Source organism: Salmo trutta, chromosome 12 (genome assembly GCF_901001165.1).
Source record: "Salmo trutta chromosome 12, fSalTru1.1, whole genome shotgun sequence".
Classification (NCBI taxonomy): Eukaryota; Metazoa; Chordata; class Actinopteri; order Salmoniformes; family Salmonidae; genus Salmo; species Salmo trutta.
Genome location: NC_042968.1, coordinates 70,260,673 through 70,279,085, shown reverse-complemented (window position 1 = coordinate 70,279,085; position 18,413 = coordinate 70,260,673). Strand labels below are relative to the sequence as shown.

The window sequence follows — 18,413 nt, the reverse complement described above, 5'->3', positions numbered from 1 at the left end:
GCCCAAGTGGTTCGGACGCTACAAACAGAAGTTGGCAAATCAACTGTTTCGACTTCAGACGAGTCCCCTGACACGGAGGCCACCACAGTGATCGTGAAAGTCTCATGTCGGTTAACTAAACTGTTCAGACGCTACAGACGTTTTCGTGAAAAGACCGATTTTCTGGATGTCTTTCCAATGCAAAACAACAGATGTCTCTAGTTTAAAATGACAGATTTTTATGTGGATTTCTGTATTGTTACTTACACACTTAGTGTCGTCAATCGCCTCTAGGGGGTTAGATCCATTTTAATCCCACTTTGTAACAACAAAATGTGGAAAAATTCAACAGGTGTGAACACTTTCTGAAGGCACTGTAGATGTGCGCCTGTGTATGCATGTACAAACCTGTGTGTATGCTCATGCGTGAGTGCGTGCGTGTTTGTGCATGTGAATGCGTGTGCATACACATCCGTGTACTCACTGTTGGGAGCTGGTGGTGCACCCTCCCCTGGCATGCTGTCGGACTCTGCGGGGGGGAAAGACCGACACATTCATAAGAGATCTGCTGTTGGCGTGATGCCTACGTTTATAACAACAGCATGACTCACTCGGATCTCAGACAACATTTGGCATCGCTCACATTAAAAATGATGGATGTCAGGAAGGAGAGGGGAAGAAAAGAGTACTTCAAAAGTATTAGCGGATGAATGCAGCTGACAAGTTAATGATAAGAAATGAGCCCCAAACATAACATTACGCCGCAAATCCAATTTTACGTCCCCAAAATTGGATTCATGTGACTTTCGGATCGGGGCTTGCATTATCATGCCATATATATATTTAGCAGGAGGAAGGGGGGGGGGGTTATCAAAAATTAAGTGCTATTAAATCATGTCTGTAGTGACTTGAGTTGATTATTTTAATCTTATCAAACATTTCCAATGTCATCACACAAAGAAGCCTTAGTGTTTCAGGGCAGGCCTTCCTTACCTCTGTGGGCACGGACGTGCGTCTGAAAGCAGTTGTAGTACTTGTATTTCTTCCCACATATCCCACAAACATAGGAGCCTGTGTGACAGTGGAAAAGCAATACAGAGATGGCTGAAAATGCTACAATAGTTGAGTGCATTGATATCATTGGTCTGTAACAGAATATACTAAGTGGCCAGTTTATTAGGTACACCCCATTCACAAAAATGGTTCCCACCTACAGACAGTGAGTAACGATGAGGCAGAGGCATTGTTACTGTTCGATTGAACGTTAGAATGGGCAAAATAAGTAACCTAAGTGACTGAGCGTGGTATGATCTGCACCGACGATCCAGTATCTGGGAAACTGCCGGCCTCCTGGGCTTTCCACGCACAACAGTGTCTAGAGTTTACCGAGAATGGTGCGACAAACAAACAAACCAAAAACTTCCAGTCAGTGGCAGTCCTGTGGGCGAAAACAGCTTGTTGATGAGAGGATGAAGGAGAATGGCAAGAATCGTGCAAGCCAACAGGCAGGCCACAAACAGGCAAATAACGGTGCAGTACATCAGTGGTGTGCAGAACGGCATCTTGGATCACGCGACTTGCCAGTCCTTGTAACGTGCTATTATTGCAGCAGACGAACACACCGGGTTCCACTCCTCTCAGCTAAAAACAAGAAGAAGCGGCCCCAGTCAACACGGGACAATTGAGCAGTAGAAAAACATAGCTTGGTCTGACGAATCCCGGTTCCTGTTGGATCATGCTGATGGCAGAGCCAGGATTTGGCATAAGCAGCATGAGTCCATGGCCCCATCCTGCCTGGTGTCAACTATACAGGCTGGTGGTGTAATGGCGTGGAGAATATTTTCCTGGCACACATTAGGTCTATTGAAACCAATTGAGCAACATTTCCACACCCCGAAGAATCCAAGCGGTTCTGGAGGCAAGGGGGGGGGGGGGTCCAACCCAGTACTAGATGTCTGCACCTAATAAAATGGCCAATGAATGTAGATCTCTGTGTGTAACAACATCATACCTAAACACTTTCCTGGACTTAAAATTATTTTCATTGGAGATTCGCCATTGAGTTTCCTTTTTAGTCCAGGACTAGACTTAATTTGTGTCCGGGAAACCTCCCCTTGGGGACCTAAGTAAAAGACTAAAATACATTTCCCATCTTGTTTCACAGACAATAAATTACCTGTTAAAAACAGGTATTACATGAGAATTGACACACCACATTTTCTTCTAAATGGGCACAGAAAGTATTCATTTCTCAGTAAATAGATGGTGCCTTCAGAAAGTATTCATACCCCTCGACTTTTCCCACATTGTTTTTACAGCCCGAATTCAAAATTGCTTAAATATATATATATATATATATATGTTTTTCTCCTCACCCATCTAGACACAATACCCCATAATGACAAAGTGAAAATTTCGACATTTGTGTCTATACAAGGTCCTACAGTTGACAGTGCATGTCAGAGCAGAAACTATACCATGAAGTCCAAGGAACTATCCGTAGAGCTCCAAGAAAGAATTGTGATGAGGCATATATCTGGGGAAGGGTCTAAAACTATTTCTGGAGTGTTGAAAGTTTCCAAGAGCACAGAGGTCTCCATCATTGGGAAATGGAAAAAAAATATTGAACTACCCAGCCTAGAGCTGGCCGTCCAACCAAACTGAGCAACCGGCTAAGAAGGTCCTTGGTCAGGGAGGTGACCAAGAACCCAATGACCACTCTGACAGAAATACAGAGTTCCTTGGCAGAGATGGGAGAACCTGCCAGAAGGACAACAGTCTCTACAGCACTTCACCGATCTGGGCTTTATGGGAGAGTGGCCACTCCAGAGAAAAAGGCACATGACTGCACTCATGGAGTTTGCAAAAAGGCACGAGAAAGACAGTGCATAAGGCAAAAGATTCTGTGGTCTGATGAGACAAAAATATGACCATTTGGCCTGAATGCAAAACTATGTTTGGAGAAACCAGGCATAGCTCATTCCCTGTTTAACAGCAGTGGTGGAAAAAGTACCCAATTGTCATACTGGAGTAAAGGTAAAGATACCTTAATAGACAATTACTCAAATAAAAGTCAAAGTCACCAAGTAAAATACTAGAGTAAAAGTCTACTATACCTAAGTATCAAAAATGCATGTAATTTCTCAAATACAGTATCAGTCAAAAGATTGGACACACCTACTGTACTCATTCAAGTTTTTTTTTTTTTTTAAGACATCAACACATATGGAATTATGTAGTAACCAAAAAAAGTTAAATCAAAATATATTTTATAAAAGACCAAGTCCATATTATGGCAAGAACAGCTCAAATAAGTAAAGATAAACTACAGTACAACAATACGTTAAGACATTAAGGTCAGTCAATACGGAAAATGTCAAGAACTTTGAAAGTTTCTTCAAGTGCAGTCGATAAACAATCAAGCGCTATAATGAAACTGACTCTCATAAAGACCACCACAGGAAAGGAAGACCCTTCTGCAGAGGATAAGTTAGAATTAATTACATTTCAGATTGCAGCCCAAATAAATGCTTCACAGAGTTCAAGTAACAGACATCTCAACATCAACTGTTCAGAGGAGACTAATTGCTGCAAAGAAACCACTACTAAAGGAAACCAATAAGAAGAAAATACTTGCTTGGGCCAAGAAACATGAACAATGGACATTAGACCAGTGGAAATCTGTTCGTTGGTCTGACGACTCCAAATTTGAGATTTTTGGTTCCAACCGCCCTGTCTTTGTGAAAAGTGGAGTAGGTGAACGGATGATATCGGCATGTGTGGTTCCCACCATGGAGCATGGAGGAGGTGGTGTGATAGTGCTTAGCTGGCAACATTGTCAGTGATTTATTTAGAATTCAAGGCACACTTAACCAGCATGGCTACCACAGCATTCTGCAGCGATATGCCATCGCATCTGGTTTGAGCTTAGTGGTACTATCATTTGTTTTTCAACAGGGCAATGAACCAAAACACAACTCCAGGCTGTTTAACTTCACTAGGGTAGGGGGCAGCATTTGGAATTCTGGATGAAAAGTGTGCCCAAATTAAACTGCCTGGTACTCGGGCCCAGAAGGTAGGATATGCATAGTATTAGTAGATTTGGATAGACAACACTCTGAAGTTTCTACAACTGTTTGAATGATGTCTGTGAGTATAACAGAACTCATATGGCAGGCAAAAACCTGAGAAAAATCCAACCAGGAAGTGGGAAATCTGAGGCTTGTAGTTTTTTCAAGTGATTGCCTTTACAGTATAGTGACTTCATTTTGCACTTCCTAAGGCTTCCACTAGATGTCAACAGTCTTTAGAATGTTGTTTCAGGCTTCTACAGTTAACAGAGAGCGAACGAGAAGGCCGGGAAGTTGGTGACTCAGAAAATAATATGACTTCAGTGGTGTGCATTCACGTGAGAGGTAACTGTGTTCCATTACATTTCTGAAGACATTGGAATCATCCAGTTGGAATATTATTGAAGATTTATGTTAAAAAGGCCCTAAAGATTGATGCTATACATCGTTTGACATGTTTCTACGAACGTAAATAAAACTTTTTTTTTTACTTTTCGGTGCGCTTCCTACATTTGGAGTGGCTTACTGAACGCGCTAACAAAAAGGAGGTATTTGGACATAAATTATGGACTTTATCGAACAAAACAACATTTATTGTAGAACTGGGATGCCTGGGAGTGCATTCTGATGAAGATCAAAGTGAATATTTATAATGCTATTTATGACTTTAGATGACTCCAAAATAGCAGGTATCTGTATTGCCTGATGTTTTCTGAGCGCCGTACTCAGATTATTGCAAAGTGTGCTTTCCCCACGAAGCTTTTTTGAAATCTGTCACAGTGGTTGCATTAAGGAGATGTTTACCTATAATTCATTGAATAACAGTTTAATATTTTATCAACGTTTATGATGAGTATTTCTATAAATTGATGTGCTCATTCACCGGATGTTTTTGAAGGAAAAAAAATTTCTGAACATTACGGGCCAATGTAAAGTGGGTTTTTTGGATATAAATATTAACTTTATTGAGCAAAACATACCGTAATTTCCGGACTATAAGCCGCTACTTTTTTCCCACGCTTTGAACCTCGCAGCTTAAACAATGACGCGGCTAATATATAGATTTTTCCAGCGGGAAAAAGGAGGAGTGTCATCAGATGACACTCCTAGGACATTATGTTATACAATACATGCATGTTTTGTTCAATCAAGTTCATATTTATATCAAAAAACAGCTTTTTACATTAGCATGTGACGTTCAGAACTAGCATACCCACCGAACACTTCCGGTGAATTTACAAAATTACTCACGATAAACGTTCACAAAAAAACAAATTATTTTAAGAATTATAGATACAGAACTCCTTTATGCAATCGCGGTGTCCGATTTAAAAATAGCTTTTAGGTGAAAGCACATTTTACAATATTCTGAGTAGATAGCTCGGCCATCATGGCTAGCTATTTTGACACCCACCAAGTTTGGCACTCACCAAACTCAGATTTACTATAAGAAAATGTGGATTACCATTGCTGTTCTTTGTCAGAATGCACTCCCAGGACTTCTACTTCAACACCCAATGTTGTTTTGGTTCCAAATAATCCATAGTTATATCCAAATAGCTGCGTTTGTTCTTGCGTTCAAGACACTATCCGAAGGGTGACGCGCCAGCGCATATCGTGACAAAATTTCAAAATATTCCATTACCGTACTTCGAAGCATGTCAAACGCTGTTTAAAATCAATTTTTATGCAATTTTTCTCGTAAAATAGCGATAATATTCCGACCGGGAGACCTTGTTTTCGTTCAAACACTGAAAATGTAAAATGGACTCTTCACATGCACGTGCGCACCCGTGTCATTGTTCACAGATCGACCACTTTCCAAATGCCCTACTGTTTTTCGCCCAGGGACTGCAGAGTCATTATTCCCCGTTCTGGCGCCTTCTGAGAGCCTTAGAAAATGTCACGTTACAGCAGAGCTCCTCTATTTTCCATAAAGAGGCTATAGAAGGCCAAGAATTGGTCAGAGAGGGCACTTCCTGTATGGAGTCTTCTCAGGTTTTGGCCTGCCATATGAGTTCTGTTATACTCACAGACACCATTCAAACAGTTTTAGAAACTTTAGGGTGTTTTCTATCCAAATAAAATAATTATATGCATATTCTAGTTTCTGGGCAGGAGTAATAACCAGATTAAATCGGGTACATTTTTTATCCGGCCGTGATTGTCTTTAAAATGGTGTAAAATAGTCATATGTTTGAGAAATTGAAGTTTTAGCATTTATGAGGTATTTGTATTTCGCACCACACGATTCCACTGGCTGTTGCCCAGGGAGGTTAAGAGCTATTTGACCAATAAGGACAGTGATGGAGTGCGGCATCAGATGACCTGGCCTCCACAATCACCCAACCTCTACCCAATTGAGATGGTTTGGGATGAGTTGGACCGCAGAGTGAAGGAAAAGCAGCCAACAAGTGCTCAGCATATGTGGGAACTCCTACAACACTGTTGGAAAAGCATTCCTCATGAAGCTGAATGCCAAGAGTGTGCAAAGCTGTCCTCAAGGCAAAGGGTGGCTACTTTGAAGAATCTAAAATATTAAATATATTTTGATTTGTTGAACACTTTTTTGGTTACTAAATGATTCCATGTGTTATTTCATAGTTTTGATGTCTTCACTACTATTCTACAATGTAGGAAATAGTAAAAAAAATAATTAAAACCCTTGAATGAGTAGGTGTCCAAACTTTTGACTGGTACTGCATACTTAAGTATTACAAATGTATAAATAAAGTTAAAATTCCTTATATTAAGCAAGACAGCACAATGTGTTTTATTTACGGATAGCCAAGGACACACTCTGCCATCATTTACAAACGAAGCATGCGTGTTTAGTGAAATCAGCTAGATCACAGGCAGTAGAGATGACCAGGGATGTTCTCTTGATAAGTGTGTGAATTGGACCATTTTCACGTAACCAAGTTTTTGGCTGTCGGGAAAAATGTAAGGAATAAAAAGTACATTATTTTCTTTAGGAATGTAGTAAAGTAAAAGTTGTCAAAAATAGTAAAGTACAGATACCCCCAAAAAACTATTTTATTTAAATATTTTACACCACTGGTGGTGGCATCATCATGCTATGGGGATGCTTGTCAGTGGCAGGGACTAGGAGACTGGTAAGGATAGAGGGAACAATGTATGGAGCCAAATACAGACAAAACCTTTGAGAACCTGCTTCAGAGTGCAAACAACCTCAGAATGGGGCCTCAGATTTACGTTCCAACAAGCATACAGCCAAAGCAACGCTGGAATGGCTTCAGAACAAGAATGTGGAAGTCCTCGAGTGGCCCAGACAAAGACCAGACTTTAATTCCATAGACAATCTGTGGAAAGACTTGAAGATTACTGTTCACCGCAGTTCTCCATCTAATTTAAGAGCTTGAGAAAATCTGCAAGGAAAAATGGGAGAATAATCCCCAAATCCAGATGTGCAAAGCTGTAATCGTCACCAAAGGTGCTTCTACAAAGTATTGACTCAGGGGTGTGAATACTTAGGTCATTTCTGTATTTCATTTTCAATACATTTGCAAAAAAAACAACATTTTAAACATGTTTTCGCTGTCATTATTGTGTGAAGATGTATATAAAAAAAGTATCCATTTTGAATTCAGGCTGTAACAACAAAATGTGGAATAAGTCAAAGGGTATGAATACTTTCTGACACTGTACATTCCATCTGAAATGGTTAATGTGGAAGAGCGCAGATATAGAGGGAGAAGGTAAAATGACAGGAACATGGGTGTTGAAAGGAGGTCCTCTTTCCTACAGTGTGGGTTCGTTCGTTTTGGGTCAGCCCTTTTACATCATGGTTTAAAATGTGCAAACTCATTTTGCATCACAGAGGGTGGTGCAAACTCATTTTGTGTTACAGAGGGTGATGCAAAATGATCCTGCGCATTGTGTGTGGAGTGGAAGGTGATGTGTTAAGGGGTCATACCCTGGGTCTGGTCATTGCGAGACTTTCCTCCTCCACCGAGGACCACGCAGATCTCGGCAGGCACATCTTTCCCGTTACTGGCCCCCTGCGTGCCAGGCTCCTTCTTTATTGTGACCGGGACAGTGAGGGTGGCGGTCGTCGGGGTAGCGGTGGGGCCATCTGGAACTCCATCCCCCGTGTCAACCTGCTCCTGCGCAGGATTGGTAGGCACCTCCTGAGCACTCATATTGCCTACTACTCAGGGCCAGCGTTCCTAGGGCTGTGTGTGTGTGTGTGTGTGTGTGAGTGAGTGAGAATATGTGTGAGAGAGTGAGAATGTGTGTGAGAGCAACAGACAACCGGGAGAGAGGAGAAACAAACAATACAGAATTACTAAATCGACCTCTCCAAAAACAGCTGCTTTTCTTTGAAACAGGTGCAGTTCAAATACAACATCAAGGGACAACATCAAGGCAACCGAGCACTGAAAAACCTATTTTTAGACAGCTAAGGCAAGGCACTTGACACTCAGTAACACCCACAAACTGGGATTGCCATATGCCTGACCAACTTACTTCTGAGAGAGAGCTGTAGTCTAGTGTACCAATAACAGAAAGGGACATTTTATGGTTCTCAAAATTGTCTCCATATGGACATTATTGTTATTGAGATGAATAAAGGTCTATTCTAACCAAGGGGGCTACCAAATCTGGCATCTATAAAAAAAAAAAAATGTTTTTTAAAAAAGGTGACTCACGACAATGGAGTTTGCCAAAAATACCAGGGGAATAGATGGGAGAGATATGCATGGTCATTATGTATAATTAGCCCTACAGCACAGTGCTTCATTGTGTATGGGTGACCTATGATGACAATACATCCATAGTGCCCAGGTGCTCTAATTTCAGAAACATCCAAATTACCCAGCCTTCTACTGTAAGTACCAGGGGACTCCAGTCAAGAGGGGACACATAAAATGCAACACAACAAAACAGAGTTATAACCGGGATGAGATTTTTTTGTGTGTGGAAAGATAAGAATTTCACTAATAATATTAAACACACCTTTTCTTGGAAGCGATAACTGACCGACATTGGCGCTAATTATTAAAACAGATCATAGTTACGTGTGCAGCTGCTGTTTGTCACCCTAAATATGAATAATTGTGCAGAACTTTCAATTTAGATAACCAAGCTGTGGAGGGAGTATTTATGGATGTCAATTGGTTAAGCAAGTGCTCCTTCAAAACAGAGCTGGCCATATTGAAAAGGGCATTGGTTCAATACAACAATGTCACAATTTTTTTTTTTTTTTTTTACTTTCTGTTAAACAAATATTAGGCCTAATTGAAATGCGTTTCATGCTCCATTGTTTCATGCCGCACTTCCCTAATTTTGAAATCTAGTCTACATTGCTTCGTCATGGTGCTCCTGATCTGGTAGAGAAATGGACAATGGGAGAACCTCCATGTTTTTCATATCTGCATGGGTTCAACAGTTTAATGGGCTGGGGCTGTACTAATCTCATACAGCATTAGAATAAATGTAAAATGACTAACCGCCCCTGACATCTAGCCTACTCAATAAAATGATGCCTGCAAAGAAAAGTAGCTAGCCGACAATGGAAACATTGGAAATTCTAATCTCCCTCAAAAGAGGCCAATTCAATTCAACACGCCTGGGCAGATTGGAGGTTGTAAAAGCTCATTTGGGAAGCAAAGGGAACGGCTGAGTGTTCATTTCAGCAGCAGCCGTGTCGCGGCTGTTGGAAATGTTGTGTTGGAAATTATGACGAGAGCTTTATTTCAAACAAAAACACAGCCCTATCTGGAACAAGTGGAAGCAGGAAGCTACATGGAGGGGAATATCAGCCAAGAAGAAAAATACAAAATGTGAAATTCCTCTCAGAGCTGGACATGATTGGATTTCATACCATAATGGCAGAATGTGATACATTTTTTCACAAAATTAGAACACGTAGGCGTTAAATCTGTGCTGCTTTGTCGGCAGCGATGCAATTGTGAATTAGTTATTGATAAATAGACTGGGCTAGTTGAGACTAGTTTGCGTCTGCGCTGGAATCATCATCATGCAATTAATCTGATCAAACTTGTGAAATCTCATGGTGGAAAAAAAACAACCATGGATGAAATAGAATCAACTGAAGATATATTTTGCAGCCTCTGAGAAACGAGCTACATTTGAGAAAATATGCCATTTCATGGACTTTCTCTCATAAGGTCACACAGACACGTTTCCATCCACAGTTTTTATGCGAGTAAAGTCATACAGTATCACCACGACAGCTGTGACGGAAACAGGACGTTTCTGGAGATTTGTATAAATGCAGATAGTTCGATATGGTGGGATCTTTTTGTGTTAAATTAATTATGCAACAAATGGCAGAGGAAACACCTTTATGAACAAATATTGATATAATAACCATCATAAAGTAATCTTGAAGTCCCACGATTATATGGTGTGTGGTCCTCCCACTAAGGCTGCCGATGAAATAAGTTATGATGAACTTCACAGGGTGGTGAAAGTGCACAGTGATGAGCTTGATGCTCCTTTCCAATAAATATTGAGGGTCTTATTCTGGTGACATGATGATCGATGCTTGACCACCATTTGACAAATTAAAATATTCCTCGCTCTTATCCATAATAATCTCATCATGTATAGTAGCCTACCTGCACTGTATGTGCAAGCTGCTGGCTAGAGCGCAAGTGCCAAAACCAGAGTAGGCCCATTTGTCACAAAAACTGTTGCGTTAAATAGCAAAACTATCAGTAAAGTTGAGAATGCGATGTAAAACACATTGAACTTTAAGATTTTCATTCGTGCAAAAAAGTACATTGTGTGCAGTACAGCGTTACGTACTGATTTTTCTTCAAGCTGATTTTAGAATATTCGCATGAAAATCTGTCACCGATTGGATGGAAACCTAGCTACTGATAGATATTTTCACTTGTATTGTTGTCTCTACCTTCTTGCCCTTTGTGCTGTTGTCTGTGCCCAATAATGTTTGTACCATGCTTTGTGTTGCTGCCATGCTGTGTTGTCATGTGTTGCTGCCATGCTGTGTTGTCATGTGTTGCTGCCATGCTGTGTTGTCATGTGTTGCTGCCATGCTATGTTGTCGTCTTAGGTCTCTCTTTATGTCGTGATGCGTGTTTTGTTCTATATTTTTATTTTAAATCCCGCAGGAGGCCTTTTGGTAGGCCATCATTGTAAATAAGAATTTGTTCTTATCTGACTTGCCTAGTTAAAATAAGAGTTAAATAAATACAAAATTATTAATTAAGTGAAAGGCCTAAGTTGTAGGCCTCGTGTAGGGGCTAATTTAGTTTTTTCATTCCCTCACTGTTTAAATAATTACATCACATAACTACAGCGGCATGATAGTCCAAACATCTGACATTTTTCCATCTCCTTTTTTTATTTTTATGATGATTTAAACATCTTGCTATTCACATTATGGAATTTGACCGTTCTCAGAGTCAATTGAGATCAGGAACAAAAACACAATGTGTCCAAATAATCCAATGCTCTGAAAGTGAAATGGGCCTACTTCCAATCTGTCAAAAACATGGTGTCACAACACTTCAAAAACAGCCTGGAAATAGCATGTATGGACATTGACTAAAGAACAACTGAATTCTGGGAAGGCATCATTGATCTCCACTCCCCTCTTATGGTTTAAATGGATGAAAAGCAATCAATGAGCAAATGGTTGTATATTGAGCACATTTCTCATGCATTAATGCAGCCCATTACAATAGGTTTTACTAAAATGTAGACAAAAAGGTAAATTCAACATTAGAAGAGAAAAGGGGAAGCAACCAAATATATAAGTCTGAAGAATTTACCTATTTAAATTCTTGAACAAATGCTTTGCGCTTCTAAATAGGCTGAATTCTTTCAGAATCTTGATGAATCGTTTTGGCACCCATATTACGCTTCCATTTTGTATAGCCTAACCTTAATATATTCCCTGCAAACAAAATGGTTTGCTGTATTCTTTCTATCAAATTGAAAATGTGAAAATTGCCATCTGTCATTTTTATTGATCCCAAAAGCCTTACCTCTTGCAACTTCGGGTAATTGAAGCACAACAACTAAAACATTTTTCCCATCAATGTTTCTTAACCTTGTTTCACACAACTGGTTCAACCAACAAAGGAAAACAGCCGATGATTTTCCCATTTCATAAATTATTCAAATGACTGTTTCATGGTTAAAATGTTCCCGATTTCATTGCTGACATGACATTTTCCAAAGGATCTGGTCGAATATACTATACCAGATCCATTTGTCATATCAACCATGAAATAGGAAAATACTCCACCAGATCTTTCTGAAAATGTGTCATATCAAATCGGATCAAAGCGGCATCAATTCAATTTGAAGGCTTTTTTAGGCAATAGGCAGTGTGTGTATGCGAGACTGCACGTTATGAAACTGGTTTAGCATGAAATTTCCCCATTTAAATAGACGCCTGCTTCCTCAAGATTGAGGGCAGCTGTTAAATGTCATTGCATGGATATTAAACATAATATTTGTGCTGGACTACATTAAAAAGCTAATCAGTCTCATTGCTAATGATGTCGGAAAGGTCAACATTGGAGGAAAAATAAATGAAACATTCCATCAAGATGGGTCAAGATACTTGAAATACTAGGCTAAATGTGGACAGGCATGATGGGCTAATAACAGAACAAATGATGCACTACTAAACCAATTCTGACACAAAATAAGAAAAAAGGCGACAAGAGTATAGAAATTGGTTGAATATATATGAATAAAACAAACATTTAACATCAGTGGAGGCTGCTGAGGGGAGGACAGCTCATAATAACGGCTGGAACGGAGAGAATGGAATAGCATGAAACACAGAAACCATGGACCCCAGGAAGAGTAGCTGCTGCCTTGGCAGGAACTAATGGGGATCCATAATAAATACAAATACATTCATTCCGCTCCAGCCATTACCACAAGCCCATCCTCCCCAATTAAGGTGCCACCAACCTCCTGTGATTGAAATCAATACATTGGTTCCCTATATTCCTGCTATGCAGAGAGGAGTATCAGTGGTGAGTAGAATATTGTCAGCCACAGGGATGACCAAAACCTATTTCAGTCTGAATGCTTTCCCCTCGCTCCTTAATCAGAAGCACATTTTCCTAGCCCCCTCGGTGTAATAAATTTCTCTCAAGATGGCTTCCAACCAACTATAAAAAAAAAGCAATAATGCAGAGAAATGGGAAAATCGTTTCCCCCCCCCCACATTTCCTTCTATTAGCCGGAATGGTCTGGAAACAGAACTGCATCAACTCGTAAAATTCCATCCACATGCGCTCCGAAACCCCATAAAAACTTTTCAATTTATATGTTAATGCTGTGAATTAAAATTTAATAACTAGAGATTTTGAAAAGCGGACTTGAATTATACAAAAATAAATCCTGAAAGAGCAGCCCTAAAATTAGAAATTCAGGGCGGCATCCGGTCTGCCGCTAAGCCCTTGTACGCTGGCAGATTACATTTTTTATGAAAATCTAAATTGCAGTGCAGGCTGAGGCAAGTCTGGTAAACCTGCTCCATTGTGATTTATAGATTCATTAGAGCAAGAGGAGACTTTCCCGCTGTTCCACAGAAATTAAATTATCTTTAGAAAATAGTATTTTTAGAAAGGCAACCTGAGCCCTGAAACCGTTAGAAACCTGACACAAAAAGCACACACTTCCTATGTGCATATAACCACAGTACAGACTGGCCTTAATTCATCTTTGCTGCAGCAATTGAGTGTCCTTGTGAATTATTCATGAGACCAATAAGGTTCATTTTAAGTAGAGGGGGAAATATGCACAGAATACACAAACTCCCAAAGTGCCAAAAGCGCTTTCATGTAGTCGTCCAAACCTGAAATACTATCCTGCTGGCCCTAACTCGAGTGATGTCATTTTCAGAGATTTATCAGGACAACTATGCTCATAAAAGGTAGGTAACTGCTGATGCGTTTGGCAGATTTGGACAGATGCCAACATTTACCTGGCCAACAACAAAGAAGAAGAAAAAAAAAAACAGTTACTAGCAACTGTAATTGCTAAGCTTTCGTAGCTCTCAGCAAGAACATCCAAATGCTCGGAAGGATTACATCTACCTACAATGCAACAAGGCCTTCTAAAAACACAGGTATGCCTACATAAAGTTTGGACTGCACTCTAGACAAAAGTCAATGACACCAAGTTCTAGCTAGTGAAAGATCGTCAAGCCTTCATTAATTGTTATGATCTGACAACAGGGTTTGCTCTCTCTTGCTCTCCATCTCTCTACAGACCTATTGAGTTGTTTAAATTGGGGCAGCAGATATTTTGGCCTTCACAAGCAGACCATTACACCCTACAGTACCTCTTGGTGCCTAAAAAGGTGCAAACAGCTGTCTTGCACAGTCCTGTTTCTCCCTTCTACCAAGGTCCCACAAGCCACAGTGTCTGTCACCTTGGTGGGTAAATAGTTTAGGTATATTAGTTAAAACATTTGAGAATACGTTCCACAAACTAATATGTATTAGCCTATACTATATATAAAGCACAGAACACCATCAAAATGTACAATTCAAGTTGCATGTTGTGGGTCTATAAAAAGGTGCCTTTCACTTTAATGCAACCTCACACCAAAACAAATCCTAAATGACTTTCATTACCTGGCTGCTCTGACATTTAATAATAATATTCATGTCATTCATTCTCTTCAATTAAAAACCTGGAATTTCCTGATGTAATTCTTAGCCAGCATTTTTTTTAGATTGAATGTTGAGGGAAAAGGTCAGGGTTCAGGTTCAGCATGCAAAGCACAACATTTCCACCAACACTTCAAATTCACAGTACAGTTCTGAAGGTCAGCGCCAAAATGGCCAAACTAAAATGGCTCCCTCAGATCTACTTACATAGCCAAACCATCCTATACGGGAAATTGTTTAGTGTCTACAAGATTCATGTAAACAGCAGAGAAATTGGTTATGATTGTATTTCCTGTTCCTAAAATGTGCCGACTGTCCTCTGCATTGGTCCTCCTTTCTATACTGCTCCCTTTTGTTTGGGCAGTGTTTGTTTTATTTCCAAAGTTTAGACACAACAAGTCCGGTGTATTTCTTGTTTCCCATATTTCATCATTCGAGCAGACCATGCCATGAATTTGCTTTATTTACACTTTCTCAAAACACATAAAACAAATGCAAGATGGGCAACCTTGACCTTTCAATTGTATATTGCAAAGGGAATTCTTATATAAGAATGGGTGACATCCAGAAGCTCTTACATTAGTGTTGTTGCCACATCTCTTTACCCTCTCTTCCAATCTACATCTAGGAGCTTAGATATGTCATTACTTCTTTAATACTATGGAAAGGCACACCCAGCCTAAAGATTAGGCTGATTGTTATTATGTCGTAGCCTACAAAACACACTTTCTCACAATTACCATCAACATCAGAGAGGATTGTTAGTAGTATCAAAGCCACAATCTACCCTTTCAACAGCCAGACCCTGCCTGCCACTTTGTTAAAGCTTGATTGGGCTGGGTAAATATGACCACTCAAATGCATCTAAACCGTGGAAACAAAGATTAACAGTCTACTTTTAGATTGACATTAGTTCTAAACAAATTGTGAAGCTAAAGCCTATATTGTTTGTTGTCAAATTACAAAAACATCAACAATGGATTAATACAGCCAAGACCTTGGGTTGATGGAGTAAGACAGTTGCATTGTAAATTAAGGGAGTTATTTAGTCTCATTTTAAGTTTGATGATGCGAATTGGTAAGCTATTTAAATTAAGGACATAGTCACTATTGAAATATACAAAAACTGTATAGTAGTTCAAACTTTTTGTTTAAACGTCATGAGAGTTGACACACCCTGATTCAAACTGTGGCATAGGCTACTCCTAGTTTCTCATATTCAACATCAAAGAGCGCATAATGATAGAACGAATCTGGTTCAAGACTGAGGCAATATTGCAATGAATACATGTATCAAACAGTTCCTCTTTTTACATGCACTCAAACAGCAGCTCGTGCAATCTACCAATTATCCTCGACAGTAAAAAAAGAAGAGCGTTCATACTGCAAACGTTCATACAGTCAAGGGCCGTAATCATAGGCTACCAATGCAGCTTACTTTTCAAAAATTGCTTCGAAATTAAAAACAAATGAATGTCACAAAATGTTTTAAAAAACGCAGGTTAAAATAAAATGTTTAAAACGACAAATTAATTGGAATTTCATAATTTCACAAAATAACTACCGACAGGTGTCGCCAATTTCAGAATGAAATGAATTAAAATCCTACCCCGTTTTCGAAAACAGAAGTAGAAATTATATTCGAATTTGGAAACATTGTCTTCATGTCGACCGATTGAACCAAATAGCCTACGCTTTATCACAACAAACACTGTCACTACTCAATTGATGTGATTGTGGAATGTGAGAGAAAATTGAAGCAAATTTCACAAAACATGGCTGGCTGCAAGGTTGTTTTCAGACTGTTCCTCCTCGTCCTTCACTGCTTTAACTTCCAACACGCTTCCAAAGCTACAATGCATAAGCTACAATCGATCACTGTGTTAATTAGCCAGTACAGACAGCTGAGTTTTACTCGAAAACTTTAATCGAAATCGCTTTCTAAAATCAACAGATTATTTGTGACTGAAACTAAAGCCAAGCACACCATTGCTTTTGATAATGCTCACCAAACATGCATTAGCTTGAAAAGAGACACGCTCACTCATTATGAAGAGCGAGTCGAGTGAACTATCAGCAACTGCGGCCTGTACACATTTTTTTAATTTAGGATTTCTAAATCAGAAAAAACGAAAAAGAATGGTTTGACTACCTCCCAAAATGATGCAGCTCATGCGAGTAGGCTTGCTCGAGCTCCAAAATCCTCCTCATCCACAAGAGGTGACTGTACAAACAACGCTTTGAAATAAAATGAGTTGCCGGTATTCATTCTCAAATGATCAAAATTAAAACTGCTTTATTTCCGAGCTTGCAACCTTGCCATCTTCCGGAATGAGCCCGGTTGTATGATTGTTTTGACGAAGGTGTAGGCTACAGTCCGTCCGGGCTCGGTTTATTAGTTTTATTTTTTCATTTTTTCCCGTATTCAGGGTAGGCTATGCGTTGCGGTTTCTCCAGTGGAAATTTTCGTCCGCCATCATACAAGGACAGATTCCGAAATTGCAACGCCTGCTAGTTATATCAAAATTATTCTGGGCACAGTGAAAAAAAAAAAGGTCGAACGACAGTAAAGTTGCGCAGGGAAATAAATAAACTATAAATCATACAGAATAAAATTCCCGGATCTAATAATATGGAAGTTGTATAGGAGTTGAAACAAAGTAACAACTTCATGATGACACAAATTATTAGAAATGATGTTGACCATTATAAACGTTATGTAATTTGTACCCTTTGTCCATGTATTTCCAAATAATATATAAATCAATCCAACAACACCGATGATATTATGTTGTATATTTTCCCCACTCACATATGTATACATATATTGTATACTGAACAAAAATATAAATGCAACAATTTCAAAGATTTTACTGAGTTACAGTTCATAGAAGGAAATCAGTCAATTGAAAGAAATGAATTAGGCCCTAATCTATGGATTTCACATGACTGGAAGGGGTGCAACCATGGGTGGGCCTGGGAAGGCACAGGCCCACCCACTTGTGAGCCAGGTCCACCCACTGTGGAGCCAGGCCCAGACAATCTGAATGAGTTTTTCCCCATAAAAGGGCTTTATTACAGACAGAAATGCTCACTAACAGGGACGTAAACAAATTTGTGCACAAAATTTGAGCGGAATCAGCGTTTTGTGCATATGGAAAATATTTTATTTCAGCTCATGAAAAATGGGACCAACACTACATGTTGAATTTATATTTTTGTTCAGTACAATATATTTTATTTCAATAAATGTTTTTGCTATGTCTGAATTATAGATACACTGAGTGTACAAAACATTAAGAACCGCTTCAATTTGTTGTGGCATGGAATCAACAAGGTGTCGAAGGCGTTCCACAGGGATGCTAATCCATGTTGACTCCAATGCTTCCCACAGTTGTGTCAAGTTGGCTGAATGTCCTTTGGGTGGTGGACAATTCTTGATACACAAAGGAAACCATTGAGGGTGAAAAACCCAGCAGTGTTGCAGTTCTTGACACAAACCGGTGCGCCTGGCACCTACTACCCTACCCCGTTCAAAGGCACTTAAATATTTTGTCTTGTCCATTCACAGTCTGAATGGCACACATACACAATCCATGTCTTAATTGTTTCAAAGCTTAAAAATCATTATTTAACCTGTCTCCTCCCCTTCATCTACACTGGTTGAAGTGGATTTAACAAGTGACATCAATAAGGGATCATAGAT

At 39.5% G+C, this 18,413-nt stretch overlaps 1 protein-coding gene across 2 annotated transcripts in view; it reads right to left on the bottom strand.

The window, feature by feature from the left end:
• LOC115204087 (zinc finger protein 618-like) overlaps positions 1-17,493 on the bottom strand; it is a 46,170-nt gene extending 28,677 nt beyond the window's left edge. For both annotated transcript variants that reach the window (XM_029769390.1, XM_029769391.1), the window contains exons 1-4: positions 16,860-17,493; positions 7,987-8,245; positions 973-1,050; positions 464-508 (exon numbers count right to left, since the gene is read on the bottom strand). In XM_029769390.1, the coding sequence (XP_029625250.1) occupies positions 464-508; positions 973-1,050; positions 7,987-8,212 (349 nt within the window). In that variant the 5' untranslated portion in view covers positions 8,213-8,245; positions 16,860-17,493. The remainder of the gene's footprint in view (positions 1-463; positions 509-972; positions 1,051-7,986; positions 8,246-16,859) is intronic.
• Positions 17,494-18,413: the final 920 nt, after the last annotated feature.